The 27,994-nt window shown below is 44.2% G+C and overlaps 1 protein-coding gene across 11 annotated transcripts in view; it reads left to right on the top strand.

Annotated features, from left to right (window-relative positions):
* Window positions 1–27,994, top strand: part of NRXN2 (neurexin 2) — a 1,698,261-nt gene that overhangs the window by 1,119,203 nt on the left and 551,064 nt on the right. For all 11 annotated transcript variants that reach the window (XM_069207993.1, XM_069207988.1, XM_069207998.1 and 8 more), the window contains one exon: window positions 5,716–5,835. In XM_069207993.1, the coding sequence (XP_069064094.1) occupies window positions 5,716–5,835 (120 nt within the window). The remainder of the gene's footprint in view (window positions 1–5,715; window positions 5,836–27,994) is intronic.

Here is a 27,994-nt window from a genome sequence, read left to right as displayed (position 1 = left end):
CCTAATGGTGCCCTTACTGGAGCATTTGCAGAATAGCTTTGAATTTAATGTTTTCTGCCTGTTCAGTGTAGAAGACACCTGTGACTAACAAGATCCTGGAGAAATCTATCATTTTCTAAAATCAGTAAAAACAATGTACAACAAGGCCCAGCGGTTCATAAAATGGGATTCCGGTGGAAGATTAGAGGAAGGGTGAAAAGACTGGAGAGCCCCAGAGGAATATCATATTTCAGTAATGCGATCAATCTATATCGACGTCTCCACTTAGACTGCGGGAAAAGGTTTTATTCTGTTAGGCCGGCTCGCTCACACAGGAATAATGGTATTTGTAGATCGGATGGCTTCTATTTAGTTATAGAGTGGGCAGCCGCCATGCCAGGCCTCAAAATCAACCTTCAGTCCATGTTTTGGTCAAACTTGCAAAATCAGGAAGCTAGCAGTGACCTGGAAGAAAATAAAATGATGGTATCTGTTTTTGGCAATATTCTGTAGAAGACATCCCAAGATAGGGACGATCTTTGATTAATGTGTGTATTTTAGAAGACTCACTCTCAAATGCACCGAGGTTTAGGGACATCTACAGGCAAAGAACTGCATTTTACAGAAAGTGGTTTCTTTTTCTATGAAATCTGGAAATGTAATACCTTATGTCAGATTGATTTTTTGGGGGGAAATTACAATGATTGTGCAGCTACATTTTACGTTTTATCAGAGTTTGGCTCCTTTTCTGATTACTTCAAGTCAAATTTGATTCCAAAATATAAATATAAGAGGTTTAGTTTACAGCTTTTCATCTTTAAAATGAAGCCCTACGTTTATCACCTTATTCCCGAAGATCATTACAAGGCCCAATTTATACAAAATAGCATCGAATTTCCTGCAGAGCCTTTCTAAACATTAAGGGGCTCATTTAAAGTATGTCGGTCAGCCCGCTAGCTTGACATGGACCATTGCCTCGGTCCTGCTGGAGGTAGCCGCCTGCTATATTTAGAGTTCCCCACAATATAAGCCAGGGACATTTTGGTCAATGTGCTCCTGTTACTGCGGCACATCGCTTTGAGCAAAACTAAAATGGTTAAATGATAAGTAGGGTGCACATGGCTATCGAGCAGGTATATTTGACCCAACAGCATACATCTGAGAAATAACGAACATTACAAAGCATACTGGACAAACCACGTAGAGAAAACATTCTAGGAGCCGGTAATGTCCTGCATTATGAAAGAATGATCAGTTTTTCAAAGTAAGGCCCAAGAGCGTATAGAGGATTTAGGAAGGTTGGAGATTAGGATGAAACATACAGAAATTCTAACCTGTCATGCCTCAGTTAAGATAGAGGATGGTCTGCCAGTGTGGATGGCACAAAATGTGGTGGGCCTTCACTGGTCTCTGGGTTCACGGAGCAGAGGGAGCAAACACAGATCTGACCTTGCAGAGGCAACATTTAGGTGCCCTGGGCTTCTGCATATGATTTGGCTTAGCCAGGAGTGTGGGTGTGGATACAGCAGTAGGTCCTGTCCACGTGGTGCATCAGTAGGAAAGGAGCCTTAGCAGAAATTAGTCACATCTCACTCAGTGCGTGACTGTGAAAAAGTACAGCCAATCCAAGGGAAAAGTAGGCTTGCTAATCCACTGGTGTATGATCGTCACATATAGCTCTCTGATCCATTAGAGAATGTTACAGTGAGGTCAGCGGACCATGAGTCGCCAGCACTGGTCTCGGTGAGCTTGAGCGTTGCTGAAGTGCATGAATTCTCCACTAATGAAGCCAGACTCCTCAGTTGTCTCTCAGGCCTGCCTTGTTTGGGGGAAGGAATTTAGAGGTAATGGTGGAAGCAGCAAGACTCGGCGCCAACAGTCTACCTGAAACTAGGGCTACAGTAGCAGTGTGATATTCTGGAAGAGATGCCACAGGTAAGGCAGACCCCTTATTGGCTCCTTACATCCACATGGAAAGCGTCACCCTTACAGCAAAATCATTGTTAGACTAGAAACCATGGCCCACATTTAAAAGAAAATGTCGGTGAACGAAGCTGCGCCACATTTAGCAGCACCACTCTCCTCATTTTCAAAACACAGGGATGCACCGCACTAATAGAATATGGCGCACTCCTTTGTTGCCGCCGGCGCTAAATTTGCTGCCGAGCGCCAAACGCAGCCACCCTTTCACAATGGTGCAAGGATAGCTAAGCTGCGGGTGAGATTGTTTTTGTGCAGGAAGGGACACCTTTCTGCACTAAAACAATCTTCAATGGTGATTTGCTCTTTCTGCACACGTAGAAAAAGCAAAAGATGAGAAGAAATGAAAGTATTTCTCCTTGTTTCGCCATGTTAACCCTACCCCTTGGGTGGCGTTAGATTTTGGCGCTGCCTCAAGTTTACAAAAACTCATAAATCTGGGGTAGAGTCAAAATGCAATGGGTGTTGCTGTGGCACGCCCACAGCAACACCCATTTGCACGCCCCTCCCACGCAAAGTGCTGCATCTGAAGTGGACGTATTTACAAGGTGGCGTTAAGCCACAGAAAGTGGCTTAACGCCACCTTGTAAATAAGGCACAGTGCATCGTACCACCGGAGGGTCACTAAAAGTGACGCTCCAGTGGCGATAGGGTCTGTTAAATTGGACCCCAAATTTCTCCTGAGAAGACACTGTAAGACTTATTATATGATATGTCAATCTTGTATATTCTTCTAAAAACCCAGGATTCCATTTTAAGAACCTAACAGTGAAAATATTTTCTCAGGGGTCAGTCTAGGACTATTCGGAAACACACTCTCTACAAGGCCGATTATAATACGAATTGGAAATGATAAAAGAATGCTAGGCAAACGTGGTGTAACACAGAGACGGAAATACGAGGATCAGGATAAATGTAGACAGATACATTGAGAGAAAGAGGAATACATGAAAAAATAGTAAAAGCGATAGTTAGACATGGAGAAGCAGAAACAGGATACAGAGAAATAAATAAAGGGAAACATATTAAGATGAATAGAAAGATAGGAAAAATACGTTAATGAGAGGCGGGGATAAATAAATATAGAGATGGATAAACACCCAGGAAGGCCGGAAAAAAGAACGAAAGCCCAGTAGATTGTGCTGTGCTCTTGTTTTTTTGGATGTTGCAGAGTGCTGTTCAGTTTGCACAAAGGAAATTACACCTTGTCTCTTGTGGTAGTAAATTAATAACGCGTGAATAAACCAAAGGCAAATTTAAATCCCGAAGTGCCAGTGTTATCTCAAATGTGTAATGCAATTGTTAGAAAAGGAAGAATATGTGAAAGCTTTGATCGGATTTTATCACCCTTTTAAAATGTTTGCAATATTTTGATAGGACTAAAGTGAATAATAACACTAACGTTTTACCTGAGGGCAATTGTGTTAGAAAATGGACGGTGAAGGGGCAGCCTAGCCAGGGAATGGAAGATGACAGGGCAAACATGCCAGTAAAGGAAGGGTGGGGAGGCAAATAAGTCAGGAAATGGAGAATGGTGCTGCAGACATACAGCAAATGATGTTACCGAGCTCGCCCTTCATTAGATTAGCTCTGCTCCAGCTCCATGGAGCCTGGTGTTCTAGGTGCACTATAGAGTGTGTCCTCAATAAAACAGTCAATCAATGTTCGTCCTGTCTGTCTGCTTTCCTGACTTGTTTGCCCGCTCGCATTCCCTGACATAGTTCTTTGTTTGTACAGGTCTCACCCCAAAGTCACCTGGAAGTGTTCAGGGGAAATAGGAAGAATTGAAAAGAGATAACATCTTTGCCTTGTCACCCATCCTTTACCTACGCTTTTGCTAACCATACATTATTATATGTATGCCTCGGCATCCTTCTTTTTCCCGGATTCATTTGCCTGGTTGCCCTTCTTTCAGTGACGTTTTTACCACCATGCAATCACACATCAAGCAAGCACTGATATAGCCAGCACATCTGAAGTGCACTGTGTGAAGAGCTCTGCGGAGTCTTAACCCAAGAGTTGCCTGCCGCGGTAGAGCGCTAGGAGTGTGCAACTAGCTGGGATGAGAGTGTCCGATGTGAACCCCGGGCCAGGTCCTGAGAAGATGCCTCTGCCAAAGACAGATCTGTGCTGGCTTTGTGTGCAGTAAGGACCTAACCACATCCCCAAAGTGATAATGTAATGTCAGGCCTAACTGTCTGCCAAATGATGTGCCCTGCAATGACCATATGAGTGTCCTCAAGAGATAGCTACAATGTCTTTATCCAAACGCCAAAAAGGGACATTTTCACGGCCTTACAAGAGGCCAGTTGGGAAGAGTCCAGCACATGTACAGAGGGACACCTGAAGGGCCCATCCAGGGAGTTTCAGAGTTTGGACCCAATTACCCAAAATCCATCTCCACACCACAAGCTTTTACAAATGTATAACCTGAAATAATAAGTACATGGGCTCCAGTAGCAAAATCAGGGAAGAAAATATATCCAGGGAAAATAGCTCAGAAAATAGATGGTTTTCAATCTTTGGGCAGGCACCTCATGAAAGCCAAAGATATGCCCAGAGGGGCTCATAGAAAAAAGTTTAAAGAGCCCTCAACTAGAAAGTGACAACACAAAACAAGCAGGAACATAAAGGATTATAGACAGAAATAAGTCAGAAAAAGGTCAAAATAATCAAGGAAATCAGGAACGGAATGGTGTAAGAGCAAAGGTTCAAACAGCCCTGATTTATTTCATTATTTATTTATTTACCTAACTTGCTAGTCACTTTGCTTGTCATATTTGGCGGCCCCTTATTCCAAAGACCACATGTTTACTCACTCGAAGCATGCTAACATGTGATGAACCACAAAAGTGTTCCCCTAAAATGTTCCTCGAGTGGGTAGACCCACTTGACTATCTTATGTAGGAAACTGCGTTTGGTGCCATTTTGCAAGTCATAATGTCTTTACCTCAGGAGTAAAAACTAGCCCGTTCTAAATCCAAGCACCTCCTCATTCCATGGACCCTCTTTCCGCTCACTTTGAGTATGTGGGAATCGTGTCTGGGTGTAGGAATGTACCCTTTGAAAAGGTTGCGTTCTAGAAATGTAGGATGTAGGACTGGCGGCATAGTGACATGGCCATCCCGTCAACACTTCATCAGACACTGCATAATTCTTGCTTCCCTTTCTCTGGGATATCCAAATAACTCATTGCTCAGGTAGCCCACCCCTGTCAATGCATGAGTACCTCTAGAAAAGCACCATTTCAAGCACTCCCAGGAAGGCAGTGTGGTCAAGAAAGATCTCCAAACATGAGCAGGGTTGCCCAGTCTGGTCATGAAACTGGGATGTATATCCATCTCAGTGAAATCTGGTTCGTGTGGGTGGCCATACAAAAGCTCTCAAATCCACTGCCTAGCCTGGCAGTCTGGCACTCAAAGGTTGGCACACTACAAATGAACAGAATCTTGGTTGGTCCCTACTCAGCTGTTGTCAAGTTCAGCCTAACTCCAACAGTATAAAGAACTGGGGGAAACCATCCACATAAGCAAGAGGAGTAATGTGACAGTGCAGAATATTTCCCCAACATCTCTGCTATTAGGTAAAAAGCCAGGACTCACTCAAAGTGTCACAAATGACATTGGGGCATTTGGCAGCTTTCCTGTGATTTTGTTGTTGCTGTCTTCCCACTTGTTGCTTTTTGAGGGAACAGTCTAAAGTAGCTGAAATCAACTCAAAAAAGTTTGTAATACTAGCTCTTTTGCTCCCCAACAGGTCCCAGCACCACGTGCACGGAAGACTCTTGTGCAAACCAGGGCGTCTGCCTTCAGCAGTGGGATGGCTACACGTGCGACTGTTCCATGACCTCCTATGGCGGTCCTGTGTGCAATGACCGTGAGTACCAGCCATGGGCGCTCTTCCCATCACTAACCCAAACCATTTTGCAATTTATTGGGAGCATATTGTGTGAACCTGTGTTTGGAGTTGATTTTAATGAGTGGGGTTCTACTCAGATCGGGGGATTCGAAGTTCCTGATCATGTGTAGTATCTTCTAAGTGTAAATATTGTACTGTTTTTCGTAACATGAATGCCCTTGTCTGAGCAGGAATTCCGTTGAGATATATGAACAATACAAGAGGGTCTAATTATCCGCCATGTGAGGCTTACCATGAACATACTGGCCCACACTTAGGGGCATATTTACTAGAAAGTGGTGCATCGATAACGATGCACCACTTTTCTTGTGTCGCCCCCGCCCCACCTAACAACATCATCGTTACGCCATATTTACAACACAGAGCACCATGGTGGTCGTTAGGACAGTAGCGTCAACATTTTTGAGGCTATTGTGGCTTTTTGCTGCACTAGCATCCAAAATTGGATACTAGTGCAGCAAAGCACAGGGAGGCCCATTGATTAAAATGGGTGTGTCATTTTAATGCCTGCACTGAGCAGGCCTTAAAAATGATGGAAAAAAAGGCACAATGAAATGTAAATTTCAGTGTGCAGTGTTTTTGGGCCTTCCTGTGTCGGAATTCCCCCCCTTGCATACATTATGCCTGATGCAGGCATAATGTGGTACAAGGGGTTGCAAAGTGGCGCAATGCGAGCATTGCGCCACTTTGTAAATATGACGTGGGGGAAAAGCCACCTTAGTGGGAGGTGCTTGTAAATATCCCCCTTTACTCTCCAGAGTGCTGCACAAAGAATTTAAAGGCGCCGTTGCACAAAGCATAAAATATAACCGGAACCAGCTTTAGTAAGACTTGGCTTCCTATGGTGCCAAAAACGCTGCTCGCACTTAAAATGAACAGTCTGCATGACAGCGCTTTCGTATAAAGGCAAGCCAATAATGTTTAGCATAGGATTTGTACAGGAAGTACACCTGCCAGTAACAAATTCATAGGCTTAGACAGCAAAGCAGTGACCTGAAGTAAAAGATATGTACTTTTGTATACATTTAGAGGATATGTCATGCATTTTAATGCATGATCCCTTGTTAGCTCCTGGTTCCATTTGGTGTTAAGATTTGGCCAAAACCAGACCGCACTTTAGTAGCTCCAGGCTTTGCTCTAAAACCTATAGTTACACACCTGTTCAGTCTGTGCCTCAGAGAGATAAATGCCCAGGTAAAGTTATAGAGATACACCTTTCAGTAAGCACTCAGAAAAGTACCTGTTCAAATAAAGACTTAGGGTGTCACCTGATTAATCAATGCTTCAGAAAAATACCTCTTCGGAAAGAGCCTTCAGGAAACACCTTTTCAGACACCTGATCAGGTAGAATTATAAGGATGCACCTGTCAGTCAGTGCCTCATGCAGATACTTGCTCGGTTAAGTTATAGGGATGCACCTCTTTAGTCAGCGCTTGAAAGAGATACCTCATCAGGTATAGTTATAGGAATACACCTGTTCAGTCTATGCCTCACAGAGATACATCTTCAGGTAGCATTATAGGGTTACACCTGTTTGGTAAGAGCCTTTGAGAGATATCTGTTTAATACGAGCCTGGTGTAGTTGCCTGTTCAGTCCGTGTCTTAGGCAGATACTTATTCGGGTACACCTGTTTAGACAGGGCATCAGGGAGATCACTGATGAGGTAGGATTATAGATACATCTGTCAGTCAGTGCCACAAAGAGGTGCCTGTGGAAGTAGAGCCTTAAAGATATACCTGTTCAGTCAGTGCTTCAGGGAGATTCCAATTCAGATAGAGTACTCAGATCCTCAGAGAAATGCCTTTTCAGGAACAATCGTAGGTTTACACTTGTTTAGTCGGTGCTTCAGAGACCAACCTGGTCTCAAAGCTGGACTGGCCTATATGGCAGTGCCTGAAGGGGTGGTCTGTCAGATCAGTGTGTGGACCGCTTTTTTTAGCAGTTTGGGCTGGTTTTACGGACATATATACCGATTGTTTCTGTTTATTTCCCATATATTACTATTTTTTAACAATATGCTTTACTAATGAGGGCCACTTCTATTTGGTGCCTAGGCCTACCTCTTGTCCCAGTCCGACCTTTCCTGGTCCTCAACAGGCATAGGGACACGTGCTCATTCAGGAACGTTATCTCACGCTTGTTCCTTCACAGCCTCAGGAACATACCTGTGTTTTTGTTCACCCGGGAGTTAGAGCACACCTGTTTGGTCAAGGCCAGCCAAGGTTGTGAGTCAACCACTCCCAAACAAGATTTTAACCAAATGATGAAGAAACATCGGATTCATTTCCACTTACGAACACCTGTTTTATCCCACGTAGCTTGTCCTCAGACTTAAAATGCACCCAATACCTGGCAACAACAACAGTTTATTTTTGTACTCTGTGGTTAAAAGACGCAGTTACAGCTGCTGCCTGAAAGAGACACCAATCATCCGGCCCCAGTCTTTTTCCTACAGGCAGTCAGATATTACTGACTCATAAGGAAAACGATGTTCCAGTTTAGCAGCTGTGCCCTGACAACCTATTGTGCATCAGTGTGTATTTCCAATTACTCCACTGACATGTGGTCTATCCTTAAAGATGTTGCTGAGCACCTCCCTGCAGAGCAGGAGGTTGTGCTGTTTCAGACAACACCATAGGGCACGACATTGCAAAGCAGCCTTTCAGACCAGCCTTTGAGTTTACAGGCACATCTGTTAAAGCCCTGGTGCACGAGACACTATAAGGAGGCATGCACAGTTGAAGATATTTTAAGACTTGCAACCTTTGCATTGAGATGTTAAGTCGCCATGTCACTGTGGGTCTGTTTTGGTCAGAAAGCATGCAGCGATCACCCAAGCAATCTTCTCCATGTTCTTCTTTATCATTTCTAATCACAAAATTCCCAGGCACTGGCCCAGAACATTGGCAAGAGTTAGCGTTGTAGGTGAGAAAAGAAATGTACAATTAAAATTGGCAAAAGATCAAATAGGGCATGTTATTTTAGCCAAGTCCCTCCAAATTGCTCCTTCTGCCTGTTGAAAATTTTATCAGCCCAGCTTTCCTCGATTTAGTGATCAAGAACTCGTGTACATGTATGATGTAATCATGTATTCAGAAGGGAATCAAACAAAAGCTGAATTCCAAAAGATTAGATTAATAAAAGAAAAGTAGGAAAAGTTGTAATCTTACCTTTAATTCTGCCAAGCCTGATTTAACGATGCTGGCAACACACATTAAATTGGTCGCACCAAACAAATCTCCAGGATGCTATGACTAATTCAAAGTCAGGCCAGTTTAAGTAACTGTGACTCGCTGGATTCCGCGAATGCACGGCACAGGTAGTTGAAAGTCAGAAAAGACTCTGGCGCAACCAAAGGCATTGTAGTAGCTGTTCATAGCTGTAATGAAAAAGGAAGCGGTCTCAGGCCACCTGCACCACCCACTCTCCTAAGTAGAACAGACATGAGGAAGTTTCAAATCATAACTACAAACAAACTGAATCTCCACATGCATTGGTCATCCAAGTTTGCCTCAGGCCAGTGCCGTCGATACCTGCATGCGCTTCCTTGAGCAGCTTGGTAGTTCCCTTTGATTAGTTTGTTCCTGTGTGATTACTGAACATGAAGCATCTTCATGGAATTCTTCTACACTGCTTTCATCAAGTGGATTGCCTTATTGTCTTGCGTTTCATAAATTCACTTAGCGTGTCTTGTGGACTCAGAAGACAGGACTGCTTCCATAGCTGGTCTTATGAAATGGTCTTCAAAGAACTGATCATAACGTTCAGAATGGTCTTAACTCTTCTGGTTTCAAAAATGGGACACCCAAAGTGTGTTTCATTATAGATATGCCATGCATTTCACTCCAGGGTTGTATGCCAGCGGTTTATGTGTACAGTAATAAGAACTAAAATAAGCCCAAACTACATTGTGTGTTACCATCGCAAGTCTCAGAAAGTGGTGTGCCCAGTGTGGATAGTTCATGGTAAAACACAATATGCATATACACCTGAAGCAAAACACTTGTTACTGTGCAGTTTTTTCATCCAAAAGAATAAAGACCACGTCTTTACTAGGGTCATGGGAAAACTGGGTAATTAGCTTTTTACGTAAATATGTGAAATTTCAGCAAAATTAGGCTAAAATATGCAAATCTGTTAATTAGTGCTGTTTTAGTGCAGAATGCATCCTTGTGGCACATTTTGACACGAGTGCAGTCCGTGCCAAAAAAATAGTGCAAAAAAAGAAAAGCACAGCCACTCGTGTTATATTGTTTTTCTACCTTCACTGTCCATTTTCAGCAAGAATGGCGAACTTTTGGTAAATTTTAAACAAGAAGGGCGCATAGTTATGCAAAGTGGTGTAATTAGAAATTAAGTGTAACAACGATCTGATGAAGCTTTGCAGAGCGTTGAAACATTTCTCTTCCGAGGTTCATAGAGGATTCAGGTCACCTTCATTTCTTGTTCTTGTATTAGTTCAGGCATTCATCTGTTTATTTTTCTAAGTTTGTTAATATATTGGAAAATGTTGCTATTGCTGGATTGTTATGGTATTGGCCAGTGTTACAATTGACTGCTTGTTGTGAAACGGGTTAGTGCTAAGGGTCAAGGCTGTGTTTGATATTCTTTCCTGTGATCATTATTGTGTAAATAGTTTTTAATGTTCCCATCATTGGTCTCTTCCGACATTGGACTGTGCTACAATTCTTCATCAGAATACCTTGCTTATTCGTTAGTTCTTTTATGGGGTCGACCTGATTGTCCTTGGTTTAGTTTCTCAGTTACACAGTTTTAGCGTTAATGTTGTATTCTGACACTATTTAGTCTTAGCGGTCTCCAATTACTATACTATTGTTTAATTAAATAGTTTGTATCTTGTTTCGATAGTCGCTGTTGCATTTTTTATTGGTTTATTGTGACGTTAGTCAATATTACTTTCTATTGCTTGTCCTGATATTGGCTAGTAAAGTTATACTGTGTATTTTGTGATATTGACTTGTGTTACTTTTCTGGACTTGTGTCTTCAAAATGTCATAAATGTTCAAGATTCCCCTTCAACAGCATTCAAAAGACCCGAACACGGCGATAGGAAAGAATACAGTTAAATAATACAAAACACACAAATATTCGTCAGTGTTGCTGTTCTGGGCTATGATTAATGCTACTGTTCTTGCCTTGATGTGATTGAAGATACTGCTCCCAGGCTTTTCCAATATTGGTTTGTTGAACCATTCTTTACATGCTGTATTGCTGTGATATTGTTTGTGTTTTTCCGTGGTAGTGGTTAATGATGATATCGGTCAATATTACTGTTCTTGGCTAGCGGACAGAGGAGTCACATCTGATAGCTTGGCTTGGCTAGCTAGGATTGCTTCTGTGTCCTGTGCTTGTTTGCTCACTGACCAGAAGAACTGTCAGATCTCCAGCATGACTGGGACGTGGCCAAGGCATCGTTTTCCTATTCTTGGCATGTTAGGCTTTGGGCAGTATCTGAGCATGTTTTCCTCGCAAGTGAATATATTGGCAGAGACATTAGATGAGGGACTCGTAGGTCCTGACTATGATGAAAAAAGCAGAAATATGGAATGAACGCCACAAATGCCACTACTGTGCAGCGACGAAACCAGTGCACATGGACAGGATTTGTTTGACCATTTCCCTACAAAAAGTGTTGTGCGCCAACATCATACACTGCACTCCTCTCTTGGTTTCAGCTGTGTTGAAATTAAAAAGTAGACCTTTAGCATCTGCTGGCTTCAGCCTACGTTTCGAGCATCATAAGATGCGTAGAGTCTCACGCACAACCCTATGGTGAGTCATTGAGTCGTGGCTTGTCCTACAGCTCTAGCACTGCAGGACTTAAAGTGAAATGTGGATGTGTTTTCGATCAGTGAACAGCTGGCATGCTGATGAGCTAAAAGACATGACTCTGGGCATAATTACATATTTTCATTCACCAATGAACACAACATAGCCGAGATGGAGGAAGGGAGACAAATGTTCACCCGTGGACGGGGGTTTGTGGTTGAATGCTATTCTGGTGTATTGTAGTTATTCTGATTATTATCCCAAATATCTGTGAGATCCAGTGACTGCAAGTCAAATGGGTGCCTAGGGTTTTTTTCAGAGGTCAAGAAGGGGATACACTGTGTTCGGGACAGAAGAGATGGAGAATGATTTTCTACCTATCTGTCAGAGCACTTTTGAGCAATCATCCACCTTACTTCTAGCATCAAGAGTTGTGTGGTTTACCCTGCTCTGAAGTAAACTAAATTACTGTATTTGATGAGTATTGAACACAAACACCACTAAGATCCAGCAAAGCAGTTTGCGTGAAGCATAATAAAAGTGAAATGTTGTGTTTTGCATGAGCAAGTGACAGGATTCTTCAACCCCCCCAAAAAGAAGCTTTCTGAGAAATTGATTATTTTAAGGACAGGCAAGAAAAGTAGTTTTTCACAATTAGAAAATATTTACATTATGCGTTAGCTCAGCAAATAAACTTTATTTGGTGACAAGGGGTGGTGGGGAAAACTGTGGATACTCTAGAAGCTTGAGACACAGATGTACACTAACGGAAATTGTTGGACAGGTGAGTGTCACAGAGTTGTGTTATTCCTGTTTGGCTCAAAATTATGGTTTTTGGATAGTTGTCTTCCGATTTTTTGTAATTCCTTAATTTTGTTTCCCTGTTTAAATACTGCCAAATGATGGCTTTTCTAGTAATTCTGAAGTGAAAGTGAAGAAATTGAATGAAAAGACGCATGCCACCACTGCCAATACTATTGGGGTCATTACGATTTTGGCGGGCAGAAAAGCCCGTCCGCTGACATCCCAACAGGGAGGTTGCCGCCATTGTTGCTGCCTCCCTACTGGGCCCATTACGAGTTTCCCACTGGGTCAGCGGGCAGAAACCTCAGTTTCCATCCGCTGGCCCAGCGGGAAACGGGCTACAGCATCGTCTCCGGCTCGTAATAGAGCCGGTGGCAATGCTGTTGTACAGGGTGAACATTGTGATGGTTCTGGCCAGGGGGCCCCTGCACTGCCCATGCTCAAAGCATGGGCAGTGCAGGGGCCCCAGTGCTCCCGTTCTCCGCCAGCCTTTTCATGACCGTAAAAGTGCCATGAAATTGCTGGCAGAGAATGGAGTTGTACCCAGGGCAGCGCTGCTTGCAATGCTGGCCTGGCTTATTAGGACCACCATGATCACCAGACAGCTGGGGCAACTAATTCTGGAGGTGCTGGTGGTCCAACCGCGGCAGTCATAATGTGGCGCTCGGACCGCTGCATTGGCAGGGGTCTGACGTAACCGCGAACCTGGCGGACATGAGACCACTAGGTTCTAATGAGGCCCTATGTGTTTGAAAGCTTAAGTTCAAACAATCACATTCAGATTTATTTTATGTGCTATCTAATAATTATTGGTGGTTAACTGCAGGAATGTTTCAGAAACAACTTACAAGTGGTAAGAGGAAGCCTAGTAATTGTCCAGTATTCAGGAGACTATATTTTTGTAAGAGATATTCAGGCCACGATATTCTGGAACAATACTTGTCTTTGAGGATGTCGATACCACTGAACATAAATCCAGTGTGTCGGTTACTTGTTATAATTCACATTACAAGGTTGCACAAAACATAGAAGGTTGCAAAAATATTTTGACCTATTGATATGTGCAAGCTCTGAATGGGGCCTAGAGCACTTTTAATCTGTTGTTTTGCATTGGGCCGTCAAATCATTTTCGGACTGTAGTTGGCGTCGTAGCTGATCTTATTGTCCCTATGGAGGAGGCCACAGATAATGGCATTTTCTCTGCATGTCTTCAACACTCTCATTTAAGTTTTCAAGTGCACGTTATGTCTTTGGGAAAGTTGCAATGTTCCAGATGCAGGAGTTCAGGTGTCCTTAAAGCAAACTCACATATTTTCAAATTGACATGTCTCAGATGTGGGAGTTACAGAAGCATAAAAGCAAAATACGATAAGCCCATTTAATTTTTGGTGCCTTTCTGTCCTATTAGGCACATTTAGTATGGTATAAACATTTATTCAGATTTCAGAACAGTATCAAAAAAGGTAAATTATTTCAACTCTTAAGATGTTCCATGATTACAAATCACATACTATGAAACGTCACATTCAATTAAGTATTCCTCAGAAATACTTTTTAGTGTGTGCAAGTTCTCATATTGTTTCTTTCACATAACTACTCATTATCCACTAGGTGAGATACCATGATCTTGAGAAGCCACAAGCTTCCTGGCACCATTCCTTTGCTAGCTCTTTACTCTTTCTTCTTTCCTCTCCCCTTTGCGCTTTTCGGAGACCCTCAAAATGCTTTCTGACAGTTCATCATTTGAGTTAGGTGCCCTATTTCTACCTGAATACAATAATCAGTATATTTATAGGAGTCCAAAAATAGTGGCCTGTTGATTCTTGTTGTGCATAAAAAGCTTTGACGTGGTCTGTCAAGCGGGGGCTGAAGAAAAAGGGGTAAAAAACGTTGCTTTTCTGATGTTAATGCCCAAAGGACCTTTAGACATGACTACAGGCCAAACTGCTGGATGGAATTACTGAGAATTTAGCAGAAATCTAGCTTTCAGTAGACAGATTATGCTTTCGCTTATTTGGTGGAAATCCATTCAGTAGTTTTTGAGAAATTATAGGAAAAATAAATGTGTATATCTAGAGCCTCGGATCTTTCACGATGATTTAAAAAAAAGACGAGCGCTTGCAGGGAAATGCACAGCTGTGATTGGCTGCCAACACTTAAAACCAGCAATTGTTGGCAGCCATCTTGGGACTCGTCTTTGGCAGAGTCCCATAAAAAAAAGTGTAAAAAAAAAAAAAAAGAAAAAGAAAAGGGGCCAGGGTGGAAACAACCTAACCTCTTAGTTCTGGTGCTGGGGTCCCAGAGGTAGCCCTCCAGAGTAACAAGTAAAAAAGCATTTTTAAAAAACATTTTGCTGCGAAATCATGCCGTTGACGCAATTTTGTGGGAAAATGTTTTTAAAAAACAAGCGCTGTCTCCCACACTCGTTTTTAAATAAGCCAGCGGGTGGGCCAGGTCCCGGGGCATTGTTCTTTTTTAAATGGCATGGCCTCCTGGCCTCCCACAGAGATGCCACCTTAATAGGCAGAATCTAAAACTCATGTAGGGTGGCCACCTACCCCCCCACCCACAACCCCCCTGGGCACCACTATCTCCCCAGGGCTATAATTTAATTCTATGTGGGGGGCATAACTGAAACACTATGTAGAGGGCCACGTGGCCCCTTCGCAACCCCGGGGACCACCACCTCCCTGGGGCAAAGTTTAAAAAATAGAAAGGGGGTTCATTTTGGACTCCCTACAGCCCACCACCTCCCCACGGTTATGCATGTTGGAGGGGGACGCACATCCTCCCTCGAGGAGCCCTTGATGGCCCTGGGGGCCGCCACCCCCCACGACCGGCTCCTGCTATGTCCCAGGGTACCCACCTCCAGGAGAAAACTTTTTGCTGTGGCTTGGTGGCAGCTCTGAAGCTGCTGCCAAGCAACAGCAAACACTCCGGTCCAATGAAGGGAGAGCTGTCAAACAGCCCAGAGCGGAGGTTTCCTCTGTCTGCCTGCCTGGAAAGATGGCTTAGCAGCTCCCTGTCTGTGACAGCAGTGCTGGATCCCAAGATCGGCCCTGGGGAGTAGGGCCACTCTGCCCCCCACCCTCCAACAAAAATATATTAGGTCACACCCCAGAGTATGGGGTCCACGGGCCGCAATCAGTCTTGGGAGGGGGGCCGCGCGACCCTCCTCCCCCACAAAAATTAATTAACAGGCAGTGCCCCAGGGGATGGGATCCCCGGGGATGAGATCAGCCAGGGTAGGCATGCGGCCCCCTTCCCTTGAAAAAAATTAAATATGTTAGGTCGGGTACTGGGGATGGGGTCACAGGGGCTGAATCGGACTGGGGAGGGGGGCTGTGCGGCCCTCTTCCGCCCCCCAAAAAAAATCAATATTTAGGCCGAGCCCTGGGGGATAGAGTCCCCAAGGCAGAGATTGGGTTGGGGGCTGTGCACCCCTCCTCCCGAAAGAAAAATTACATATTTAGGCTGGGCCCTTGGGGAAGAGGTCCCTGGGGCCTAGATCAGCCTGGGGAAGGGGGGGCATGTGGGTTTGGGTTGTTATAGGGGTTGGCTGCAGGGACTGGCTGCAGGCCAGACCCTGTGGCCTACCCCCGCTGTGCACAGCCAAAGGCTGTGCGCAGCACAGGTTTGGGTGGCTAGAGGAGTTGGCTGCAGGGGTTGGCTGCAGGACCTGGCCACAGGCCAGGCTCTGCGGCCAACCACCACCATGTGCGGTGGTCATTAGATTAACGTACAGTAATGAAAAAAATATAGAAATTCTCTGAAAAAAACAAAGGTTACAGGAACATTATAGTTAGGAAATATATTTTAAAAACCCTTAGAAATTCACTGAAAAAACAAAAGGTTACAAGGACATTATAGTTAGGTTCTGAATTTACTCGTACGAAACTATACGTTTCATACGATAAGCAACTATAACTTGTGCCCTAAGGTTACTATATTTTGCACCCTCACCATGCACTGCTAATTACCGTATGTTACAGCACTTATGGCAACTGCTATAAAATCATTAAAAATATAACTGAAACCTTATCACTCATATAATTGAAGAACAAACTGTGCTTAGGGGGGCGCGAGTTATAGTTACATTAGGGCACGAGTTATAGTTACTTGAAGTAACTCTAACTATAACTGGTGAATTTCTACTCCTGTTTTGTACGAGTAAATTCAGAACCTAAGTATAATGTCCCTGTAACCTTTGTTTTTTCCCATGAAAAAAATAAATATATATATATAATTATATATATATATATATATATATATATATATATACACACATTTACTTAAAAAAAACAAAGGTTACAGGGATGTTATAGTTAGGATCACATTTTAAATGTACAAAACGGTAGAAATTCACCAGTTATAGTTAGAGTTACTTCAAGTAACTATAACTTGTGCCCTAAGGTAACTAAAACTTGCATCCCCACCACGCACAGTTTTTTCATCAACATTTTTACTGCAAATATCACATTGATATTATCAATGATGTTATCAAATATGTCATGGGTGCCAAACATTGTTGGGTAAGTCACAGTGTGTGCTGTGTGAGCCCTTTACCCATGCGTGGCGGAAGTTGGTCGGGCCTCTCTGAGTGTCAGAATAGCTGTGAGAGGGTGTATCTGGGGGTGAGAGTGGCTGTGGAAGTGTCTGTCTGTTTGAGGATGTGTACATTAGTGTTTTAGTGGGTGCGCCAGTGTGAGCGTGAGTCTGTGAGCGGGTACATGAGGGTGTCGGTGGGTTTGTGATTGGGTGTGTGAGAGTCTGAGTGGGTCTGTGAGTGGGTGTCTAACTGTCTGAGTGTGTCTGTGAGTGGGTGCATGAGAGTCAGACTGGGGCTGTGACTGGGTGCATGAGTTTCTTATTGGGTCTGTGAGTGAGTGCTTAAGCGTCTGAGTGGGTGTGTGAGTGGAAGAAAGAGATTGAAAGAGAGAGAAAGAGTGAGAGGGAGAGAGATGGAGACTTGTTTAGGCTTTTATGCTTGATATATTTAGAATGAGATGTTTCTGTAAATCACCTTTCACATGAACCTTAAACTTTTTAACTGAAAAAATAAATAAAAGAGGACAACGAGCCTGTCTGGACTTAAGCCCTCAATGCTCAGTGACCTTCACACTTGAACTATTCCTTTTTTCTTCAAACTTCTTTTAGCCCCCTATGGGTTATCTGGGACCATGGCTGAGCCCTCAAGGACTCCCCCTCAGTCCCCACATGTTTTTTTTTCATATGTTATGATCTGTGACCAAGGGGAAGCCTCAAAGCTTCCCACATAGTCCCATTGCTTCGGCAAGCAAGCACCTGATTTAAGTAGCAGCTCTGTGTTTGCTGAAGCAAAGCTTTTATCTCTGTTCCCTGCACGCATATCTGCATGCAGGAAACAGATGAAAACTGCGCTTTTTGACAGTGGGACATGTTTGACAGGTCCCACTGTCAAAAAGCGGAGTATTTGCTATGACTTGGCTACAGCTGTCAAAGCCCGATGGGCCTCCCCTTGCCATTAATTATATTAGCCCCAGGGAGGTGATGGTCCCCGAGGTGGGAGGGCTGCACATAATTTGTGCTTAGCCCTGGGGAGGTGGTGTCTGCAGGGCTGCGTGGGGGGCAGGCGCCCCCCCCCCCCCCCCCCCTGGCACTCCATTTAAAGAATGGACTTGGCCCACCCGGGGGCTTCAAGTAGACAAAGTGTGGGAGCTGTGGTTCATTTTTTTTTTTTAAATGTCGCCGGATCCGCTGAATATTTTTTTTTTTAAAGCTTTCTAGCCATGTGTGGTTCCCTCTAGGAAAGGAATAGGCAACTAAAAAATGCTTTTTACATTGAAACTAGGACCTCACTATAACTATCTAGTGGCGACTGCCACTAAGATATATATATATATATATATATATAATTTTGATAAGACGTCATCGTATATTTCGTGGTGTGTGATTTACATAGCACACTTTTTCTGGGCTTGGTCATGTATAGGCTCTAGGAGCCGAGCTAGAGCCTTGGCTTGGCTCTGGCTCTCACTGTTAATTTGTCCCACCCCTTGTCCTACTTCTATATCTTGCCACTTTCGGTTTTCATTAAATGGTCACCCTACCTCTTACACTGGTTTCCGCTAGTTTGCAGTCAACGCTGAACAAAACCAGTGAAGAGAGTTGTGGGAGTGCTGGGTGTAAAGGGTGCTCCAGGAGTGTAAACTTGTTATTAGAGGGTGTTTAAATGATGTTTTTAGAGGTTGGAGTCTGAGCACGCCCAGGCATTAAGGCACTAGACAGCAACTGTGCCAGTGCCTTTAATGAGCCTGCCTCCTTTACACGGCCGGCACCGGGAGCCCATTAGCTGGCCCGGCAGGCAGGTGTCGTTAATTGATGGGCGCCTCGTACCCGCCATCGCCCCAACCCGCACTCCTCACCCCGCTCGTGTCGGCCCATTAATCCGGTCAGCAGAGACAGGTCCAGTGCACCCGAGTGACGTGTAGCGCGATTGGATCTGCCATGTTGTGGCGCTGGCTTCATTTATTATACTTTGGATTTAAAATCTCAGGGACCGGCAGGAGACCCTCACCAGGCTCTGACGGTGAGTCGACGACGTCACAGGCGCGCGGAAACCTCGCGCCCACTGCAGGGCCTCCCAGGCGCTCCAGGGAGTCTCATTGCACCGCACGTGACTCCGACGAGCCTTCCTTTGGATTTTATGCCTCTATGACTATCTCGCGCTATGAAAACGCAACAGACATGCACTTCTACGCTTCTGTCTGATATGCAGGAAACATTTGCATCTCGCCGACTGGGTAGTTAGTTGCATCTCTATAGCTGAGGCTGTCACATCTTTCTTGTACGTGGTGGGTTACAGCTGTCTATAGGCGGTGCCTTAAACGGGCAGGTACTGTCCCGAACTGAGTACCTGCACGTTTTAATTTTGAAAGGAATAGTGCCTACACTTCTCAGCAGAGATGCAATACTTTGAATTGGAGAGTGACGACACTTCTCAGAACCAAGTAGGTGTTCTGCTAAAGAGTACCTGGAATTCTATTATTCCGTTGCAAAACCACAGGTTTAAGGTGATCGATCCTCAGGTATATATCGAAAGGAGTTTCACAGAAATGATTACGAGAAGCATGTTGTACTTGCGACATTCACAGCATCATTCACAACTATAGATGAGATAGAGTCGCCGCTGCACAAGTGAAGTCCACCCACAAGAAACATGAAAGGCAGTAACACGTATAATTGAAGAATCTGAGGAAACACTTTGTCATAAAAAACTAAAATACGAAAAAATATATGAGGACATCTGTCTTGCAAACAGTGAGCAGATTAGTGCTGTGGTTCTACCCCGGTTGAAATACACCTTTTCCAAGATCTCCAAGAGTTCATAATGTGATGCTGTGTGTAACTGGCTAACAATGCTGAAATCACAACGCTTCAGCTTCCCTATACCAGCTACTTCCTGTGTGTCTAAGAGCCAACTGCGAGGGACCCCATGCCTACACACCACTGACAGAGCCACCTATGACACAAAGGGACAGATTTACAAAAAAGTGTCTCAGTGCGGTGCTGCGCCAAAATTTGCAGCACTGCTTCACGTTAGAAAGACAAGGATGCGCCGTATTTTCTAAAATATGGCACACACTTGTGTTTTCCCCTGCGCTGGCGCGAAATTAGCTGCCAATGCAGACATCCTTGCACCACAGTGCAAGGGTGTCTGCGATGAGGGGAGCGATTGTTTATGTGCACAAAGGTGTCCCTTCCTGCACATAAACAATCTACAATTTCCAATTTGGGACTTCTATGTGTGCTACGTAATGTGGCACACATAGAAATATCAAATCATCATTTCTGAATGATTGTTTATGTGCAGGAAAGGAGATGTTCCTGCACATAAACAATCATCATGGACTTTTGCTCTTTCTGTGTGTGCTGCAGAATGCTGCACACATGGAAAAAGCAAAACCCAGGAGAAATAAAAGTATTCCTCCTCAGTGCGCCATGCAAACACCACCCCTGGGTTGGCATTAGTTTTTGGTGCTGCCACAGAGTTACGCTTTCTTTTAAATATGAGGCAGTGTCAAAAGCAATGGGTGTTGCAGTGGTATGGCCACAGCATCACCAATTGCACCCCCCCCCCGATGCAGAAAACTGCATTGGAGAGGCCCATATTTACAAGGTGGCATTAAGGCACAAAAAGTGGCTTAGTGCTGCCTTGTAAATGTGGCGCACTGCACTAAGCCACCAGAGTTTCCCAAAAGATCACGCTCCGGTGGCGCAAGCCCTTTGTCTATGTAGCCCATAGTCTCACCTCTATAGTAAATATTACAATAATTATGGATGAGAGGCTGAATGAGGCGGTGATTTACAAAAGACAGTCAACAATTGCATAAGAGCCATTCCCAGCAACAGGCTAGAGGCAGGGATATTAGGGACATACTCACACCTGTATATGGGAGACAGTATCTTCAGTGTGCAAGAGATATATAACCTTTAAACATGGGGAAGTATTTTACAGATGGACGAATCTGTACCAGATATCCTCTCATCTCTGTTCAAGAAACAGCATATGTTTAAACAGAGGACACTACACCTGTAACAGAGATAGATACATCTGTATCAGAAAAACTCCTTTGTCTGCAAAAGAAATTGTCATAATATAATATGAACACTAGAGACACATGAAAATGCTCTAGAGACACACATTCTAGTAACAATCACAGGCTATTCTGGTAAAATAATGCTTGTTGTCGTTTGCTGTTGATCGGAGGGGCTATAGCAGATATGTTATGTTTATAAGAGACAATCCCTTCTATTTTACCGACTGTCACTTCTGCACACCAGTGATCATCACATCACATCACTGTAAAAAGAGACGATCGAGGTCTAAAACAACCAGTTCTTTCCTCTCTGTGTTTCCTTATTGTAATGATATTGTATGCATATAGCGCTTCTGCTCTTGACCTTGCAAGACAACCCTCTCACTATAAGAGTTGTTTTTTGGCCAAGGAGGGAGCTCTTTTGATAAAAGAACATATTTTTGAGACACTGCTTCTGTCTCTCTTTCCATACGTTCCTTCGGTGTCCCCTCCTCTGGAAGCATTCTGTGCTTCTCTCTCCCGGCGTTTCTCTGCAAGTAGAGATTTTTTCCAAGCCTAAGAAATCGATAGGTTTTCTTTTCTGCCAGTGAGCGGGAGAGATTTTGTGTTCTGTTTCCTCTGATTCCTTAAATGGAAAGTCTTCATCTCCTGCCATGCCTCCCCAGAGAGACTAGAAATGGAATTACTGGAAGCAGTGAGAGAGGACTTGTGCAGAGTCCAAAAGAGACACAATGCTCTGTTAGCCCAGAGGGTACAATGACATGACTTAAGAACGAACACACGAGCTCGCCATGCACCTGCAGCCAAATCTTCACCAGCACGTGGGCTAATCCCACATTGTGTATTGTAATAATGACATGCAGAATATGGCACGCTAATCTTTAGAAGTAGAAAGACCAACCCTGCTGAGTCATACTTGAAGTTTACACATTAATTCGTTTTGCATCGGCTTTTTTAGTTTTGGTCTAAAGGCATGTTTAGCTGTTTCGCCAGAAGTCTCGTGTTATCTGAACAATCATAACAAAAATGCATGCATGTATATATACATACAAAGGCATTTATTTGGTCAGGTCTCTTCAACCGTTGGTCTGATCTACCCACCACAACATACAACAAGAAGCAATGTGAGTGCTAGTGTTTTTCTTGTGCACAACTACAAAAAACGAGTTAATTTGCAAGCCAGGCTTGGTAGGTCAATCTCTGCTTTAATTTCTGTCTTTTTTTTTGTAGCGTCTCACTTTTTACTTTTCTTTTCAAATATTTGCACGCCACTTTAGACAGCAGGATTGGGCTAACACCAGGTAAAAGTAGCTTTTACAATTTAGCATGTCCCCAATTTAAAACACATGTTTGGCTCAGAATGTAAAACTGAAATGCAGCAGGCTACCTACCATACTCTCTCAATCTCTCTCCCTATATATATTCACTGAAAAAACCCCAAAGGTTACGGGGATGTTATAGTTAGGCTCACATTTTAAACGTACCAAACCATAGAATTTCACCTGTCATAGTTAGAGTTATCTCAAGTAACTATAACTTGTGCCCTAAGGTGACTATAACTCACGCCCCCACAAGTCACAGCAAGCAGCAAAGTCCTTCGGGTGGGCACCCCGGAACATAGCAGGAGTCTGCCCTGGGGGTGGCGGTCCCCAGGGCCATTAGTGGCTTCTTGAGTGGGGGCTGCACAACCCCCTCCAACATGGAAATAGCCCTACGGAGGTGGTGGTCCCTGGGGCTGTGGGTCCGCAACAGAACCCTTCATTATTTTACTTAATGCCCCAGGGACTTTGCGGTCCCCAGTGCTGCAGAGGGGGCTGGGTGCCCCCTGCATTGTTTATTATTAATGCCCCAGGGAGGTGGTTTTCCACGGGGCTGAGGGGGCCCCGCACCCCTCCGCATTGTCTTTTGTTAAAGCCCCAGAGAGGTGGTCGTCCACAGGGCTGCGGGGGACCACGCGACCCCCGCATTCTATTTAAAAAATGCCCTGGGGAAATGGCAGCCCTGGGCTGCAGGGGGCCAGGTGACACCCACTTCCTCAACCCCACAAATTCAAAATTGTAATACCACCGGGACCTGGTCCACCAGGGGGCTTCACTAAAACAAGCCCTGGGATCCTGCGCTTTTAAAAAATAAAATTTGACGGATCTGCCGCTGCTCCTGCTGAAAATATATATTTTTTAATGCATTTTTTGCTCTGGGGGTCCCTCAGGGACCCCAACACCAAAGCTAAGGGGTCAAGTTGTCCCTACCCTGGCATTTTTCTATTTTTGTTATCTCTTTTTAGGGACTCGACTGAAGCCAAATTCCAACATGGCTGCCAGCACTTCCTTGCTGAAGTGTTGGCAGCCAATCAGATCTCAGCACGAGATTGGGAGGGCGCTTTCTGAACCAAGAGCTACCTTTCTGCCAAATTGATGTAATTCCGTACAGTGTTCAAGCACTATTGCTGTTTAAAATCCCTATGGAAAAAGCATTTTGGGACCCCCCCCCCCCCCCTGTTTTTCTCAGACCCTTCTTGACAGATCACCCCGAAACTCTCCAGTCAGACGTTGAAGTGAGCATCGTATTTTTTCTGAAAATTTTGTGAAGATTTGTCAAAAAGAGCAGAAGTTATTAGCAAAACTAAAACCACTTATTTATAGAAACTAGGTCCAAACTATAGCTACCTAGTGGCAACTGCCACTATGTTATATATATATATATATATATTTATATATATACTTCAACTGATAAGTAGTACTTTGCCAAGATATTGTATTAAGCCATGACGCATGTAAAAAGTCATACTCGTAAATCAATCCCAGTGGGTGTCCTCCATATTGACAAACATTTTCAGTTTCAAATACTACTGTGTGGTCTAAAATACGAAATGGAATATTGTGACCTAGTTCCTCCTTTGGACTGCTCCATCTCTGCAATTCTGAGATTTATAGAGCACTCACTTTGAGTTCATTTCATCCCTTGTAAATCATCTTCAGTGGGACGAACTTTAACACTCATAGCCACGTACACTATTCTCAATGATCAGTTTGAGTCTGCCCTTTCCTTGACATCCAGCTACACGGAGTATTCAACTGCTCCTACTCTTTTTAACACGGTAGTCTGCAAAATTGCAAAATGAAATAGTAGATTTAATGTGGGTTCTTCTCTTCATTTACATATAGCGGCCATCTTCTAGCAAGAGACTTGTTCGCTGATGTTCCTGCATCTCTGCAAAATGGAACCAAAATGGCTGCCAGGTGCCGTTACTAAGCACACAGTGGCTTCAAGAGATCTGCTCCATAGCATACACAATCTGAAAAAACTACTGAGGGGCACCAAACTTCTCACTGATGCATTCTATATTTCAAAGCATGCAATTCTTTGAAGGTTAAACACATTGATTATTGTCACAGGTTAGTAATCCTTTCTTATCAGCACATACCCAGACCTTCTAGGATAAAGATGCATTTTGCTCTTGCATCCTTTGTAGTCTGGCTACAGAACGGACCTGACACACTTTCTGGCAACCTTCTGCCTCTCACTCACAAGCTGTGGATGCAGGATGCCCCTATTTAGTGCCTGTCTCCTCTGGGAACAGAGTGTATGTGCTCTGTCTATATGATTTGGTTTGAGAGAACTTGCAATGTTGCGTGGCTGCATAGACAACCATTGCTGACTGTGGAGCAGGGCATAGTCATACCAGAGTGTTGACAGAAGCATAGGCTGTATCAATGTGGCAGATGGAAAACCAGATCTCACTGATGGTGCATAAAGCAGGACTATATCCCTTCATCCCATCGACATGGCAGCAGTAAGTGAAATCCAGCATTATCTAGGCAAACATTTCTGTTGAAAAGGTGAATCTGCCTTTTTTCTGCTCCCACAGCAAAGATTTTTACCCTTGTAACTGTACAAATGTGCTCCATGGAAGAATCACTCTGCGCACCTTCACCCCATGGTACATTGCAGGCCTGTTCCAGGAAGGATGGACAGCAGCAGCTGTAATGATTGCTGTAGGGCTGTCACACAGTATAGCTGGGGAAGGAGGTCACATTCCTGGACTCTTTGTGGTCTAACAATACATGGGTTGTCTTTCCATAGGTGGGCAGTGTTCTAGAAAGTGTTTTTCGAACAGAGTGCAACACCCGTCTACATACTCTAAGATGGGATTTCAGGGAAAAGCACATGTACCCAAACACTGAGAGAATATTCCAAAAGAATACAGAAAGATCACAAGAGATTGGATTTCACAGGCACACGCATTACCTCCCTATCTCCAGTGAGGTATGCAAATCTAGTGAACAAATAGACTTAACACAAACAGGCGTATTTATTTAATAGATCTTATTTATGCACATACCTTAAAACTGAAAGCCTGAAAAATGAGTATCATGAGTCTGTGAAAACATGAGCAGGAAGGATCAACTTAGTAAAGTAGGGTTTACAGACCACTTTCGTGTTTCTCAATGGTCCTCAGTTGGTGAGTACTTGAATGTTATGATCATCTTCGTCGCCCCCAATCCCTAATTTACTCTTACTGCTTTGCAAAATAAGGTCTGCCCAAAATTGATTGAGGAGGGACTGTGGCTCAATGAGCCAATCACTGAGTCACAGGCCGTTTCAGATAGACTTGTAGGAATTTGATTAGGTATGGCTAATTGTTTAATAGGACGCCTTATTTGTTCCAGTCCTTATCAAACCATCTCTAGTTGCAATACCTAGAGTGACCACCATTAGTTAAAGGGTTTCCATATTTACATGCTTTTATGTGAGCAGACCAGCTCCCACCTTGCAAAACCCCAAGAGCACAAATATCCTTATGAAATCACCGAGAGGTAAGGATGGCAAAGTATATGGAATAAGCACAGAACCACATCACAATACATTCCATTCGTGTGATCCATTGTCAAGTGTTCCTAGCATAGGGAGACCAGACATCTTGGTTTTCCCGGACAGTCAAAGATTTTAAAGAAATGTCCTGGTTCCCAACACTTTCTGGCAAATCAAAGAAATGTTCCGGTTTTTTGAGAGAGGGTCAGATGAATGTGCACACTACTCACAGAGTTGTGCAGGCTCATGTTTCATTTAGTCCACCAGAGACACAACCTACGTTTTGCAGGGTCTCCTGCTGTGCCTCCTCGCCTCAATCAATCAGCACAGCAGGAAATAGTGAATGAGGTCTGCAGAGCCCATAAGCAGGGCTGGCACTGGAGGTTGGACGGTTTTGCTCCTCCAAGCAAGACAGGAAGAGATGGAAGAAGGTCGAAGGCTGGGCTGGCACGGATGAGGTCTGTTCAGGGTGTGGTGGGAGTTCCGTTATTCTTTTCTTGGTGCAGTTCACAAGGCCAAATGGACAACAGGTAGTGCATCAACTTCAGTGCACCAAGGAGGAAAGGTAATGCCATAGACACCCCGATGGCCTGCAGAACAGCAAGGCACCAACTTCGCCTCCTCATATCCAGATGAAGATGTCACTGATTCTGTTAGAGAATGGAAATCTTGAAGGGAATGCCAAAAAAGCACAGGATAGTCCATGTGATGCAAGAAGCATTGCTGCCAACATGTCACCATTGTATTGCCTCACTGGACTGTCTAACCACCGCAGCGAGTGCTTTGTATGCGGGGAGGCTCCAAGTGCCAAACACTGTGCCCTCTCAGAGAGTGCCACGGAAGTGTGCGGCCGCGCGCCGGGCTCGCATCCCCACGCACTCTCCCCGATGCTCCAAGTATGGAGGCAATGATGAGGGCTGCTGTCAGAGCACGGATACTGGACACTCTGCCCCCTCGGCCCCGTCACCCCCTGACCCCTCCACCGGGCCCGCTGCCCGCCTCAGCCGGCACCTCCGCTGGCGATGTGACAGCTGCATTAGCACTCGCCAATTTCCTAGGTCGCCAAGGACGTCAGCGTTACAAAATGGGCGCCCTGCTCATCGCTGGGAAGGCTAAGCGAGTGTGACTTCCACAATGCAAATTGGATTCATGAATATTAAAATGGATTTAAATAACGTAGCTGCTCATTACCATGCAGAGATGTGGCAGTATCGACACGGAACGAGTGCTTAGCCTGCTAGAGTATCCGCGGCCTTGCAGTGGGGGCGAACATCACTTTACTCCCTCCTTCCATAGATATTTCTGCATCTCGACCACGGTGACCTTGGAGAAGCATAAGATAGTGCGATAGAACCACCAGGGGCACGTTTCACGGCTGGGAGAGGAAGTATATACCAGACAAGTATAGAAATATACTGCTCTCAACTTAAAAAAACACAATAACTGTATGCAGGAGAGAAGATGCCTGTTCTGCTGTCAGATGAGAGGGCGGGAGCTATAGGGGAAACCAGACCAACTGTAAACAGTGTAATAGATGTCTCCTATAGATGAGCATATTTCCCAGTGGGTTGGACCCAGAGGCATTATGCCTGTCTTTGTACTGGATTGTACATACACACGTTCCTTTATAGCAAGGAAAGGCATGTCCATAGCCATGCCTTTTCAACTGCAACATGTTTCTGCTCAGGGACATATGCCTCTAAGTGCCACGAGCTCTCATCTATTGGCTATAGGCGTGCGCCTTGAAGTGTTTATAACTACAGCGGGTGCGCACGTTTGTCTGTTTCTCATGTAGTACATGTTTATCTGTAACTGCAGCCCTGTGCAGTGACGCACATCTGTAAATGCGGCACGCTTCTGATTACAAATTCGCATCTGTAACGTCAGCGGCATTGTACGCATATCATGCCTGTAACAACAGGCCTGAATATATAACTGCATCTTCCTGCATCACGGAGGTACTTACCTGTAACTTCAGCATTTACAGAAATATACTTATCTGTAACTGTCGAAAGCATATTTAAGGAGCTACGTGTGTGTATCTACAACAGACTCGCACAAAAAGTTGGACATCTGTAGTTGAGATTAATTTGCACTTAAAGTTACTGTTTGTGCAGGAGACGTGGCCATC

The sequence above is a fragment of the Pleurodeles waltl genome, chromosome 9 (assembly GCF_031143425.1).
Source record: "Pleurodeles waltl isolate 20211129_DDA chromosome 9, aPleWal1.hap1.20221129, whole genome shotgun sequence".
Taxonomy (NCBI): domain Eukaryota; kingdom Metazoa; phylum Chordata; class Amphibia; order Caudata; family Salamandridae; genus Pleurodeles; species Pleurodeles waltl.
This window is presented reverse-complemented; position numbering and strand designations above follow the sequence as displayed.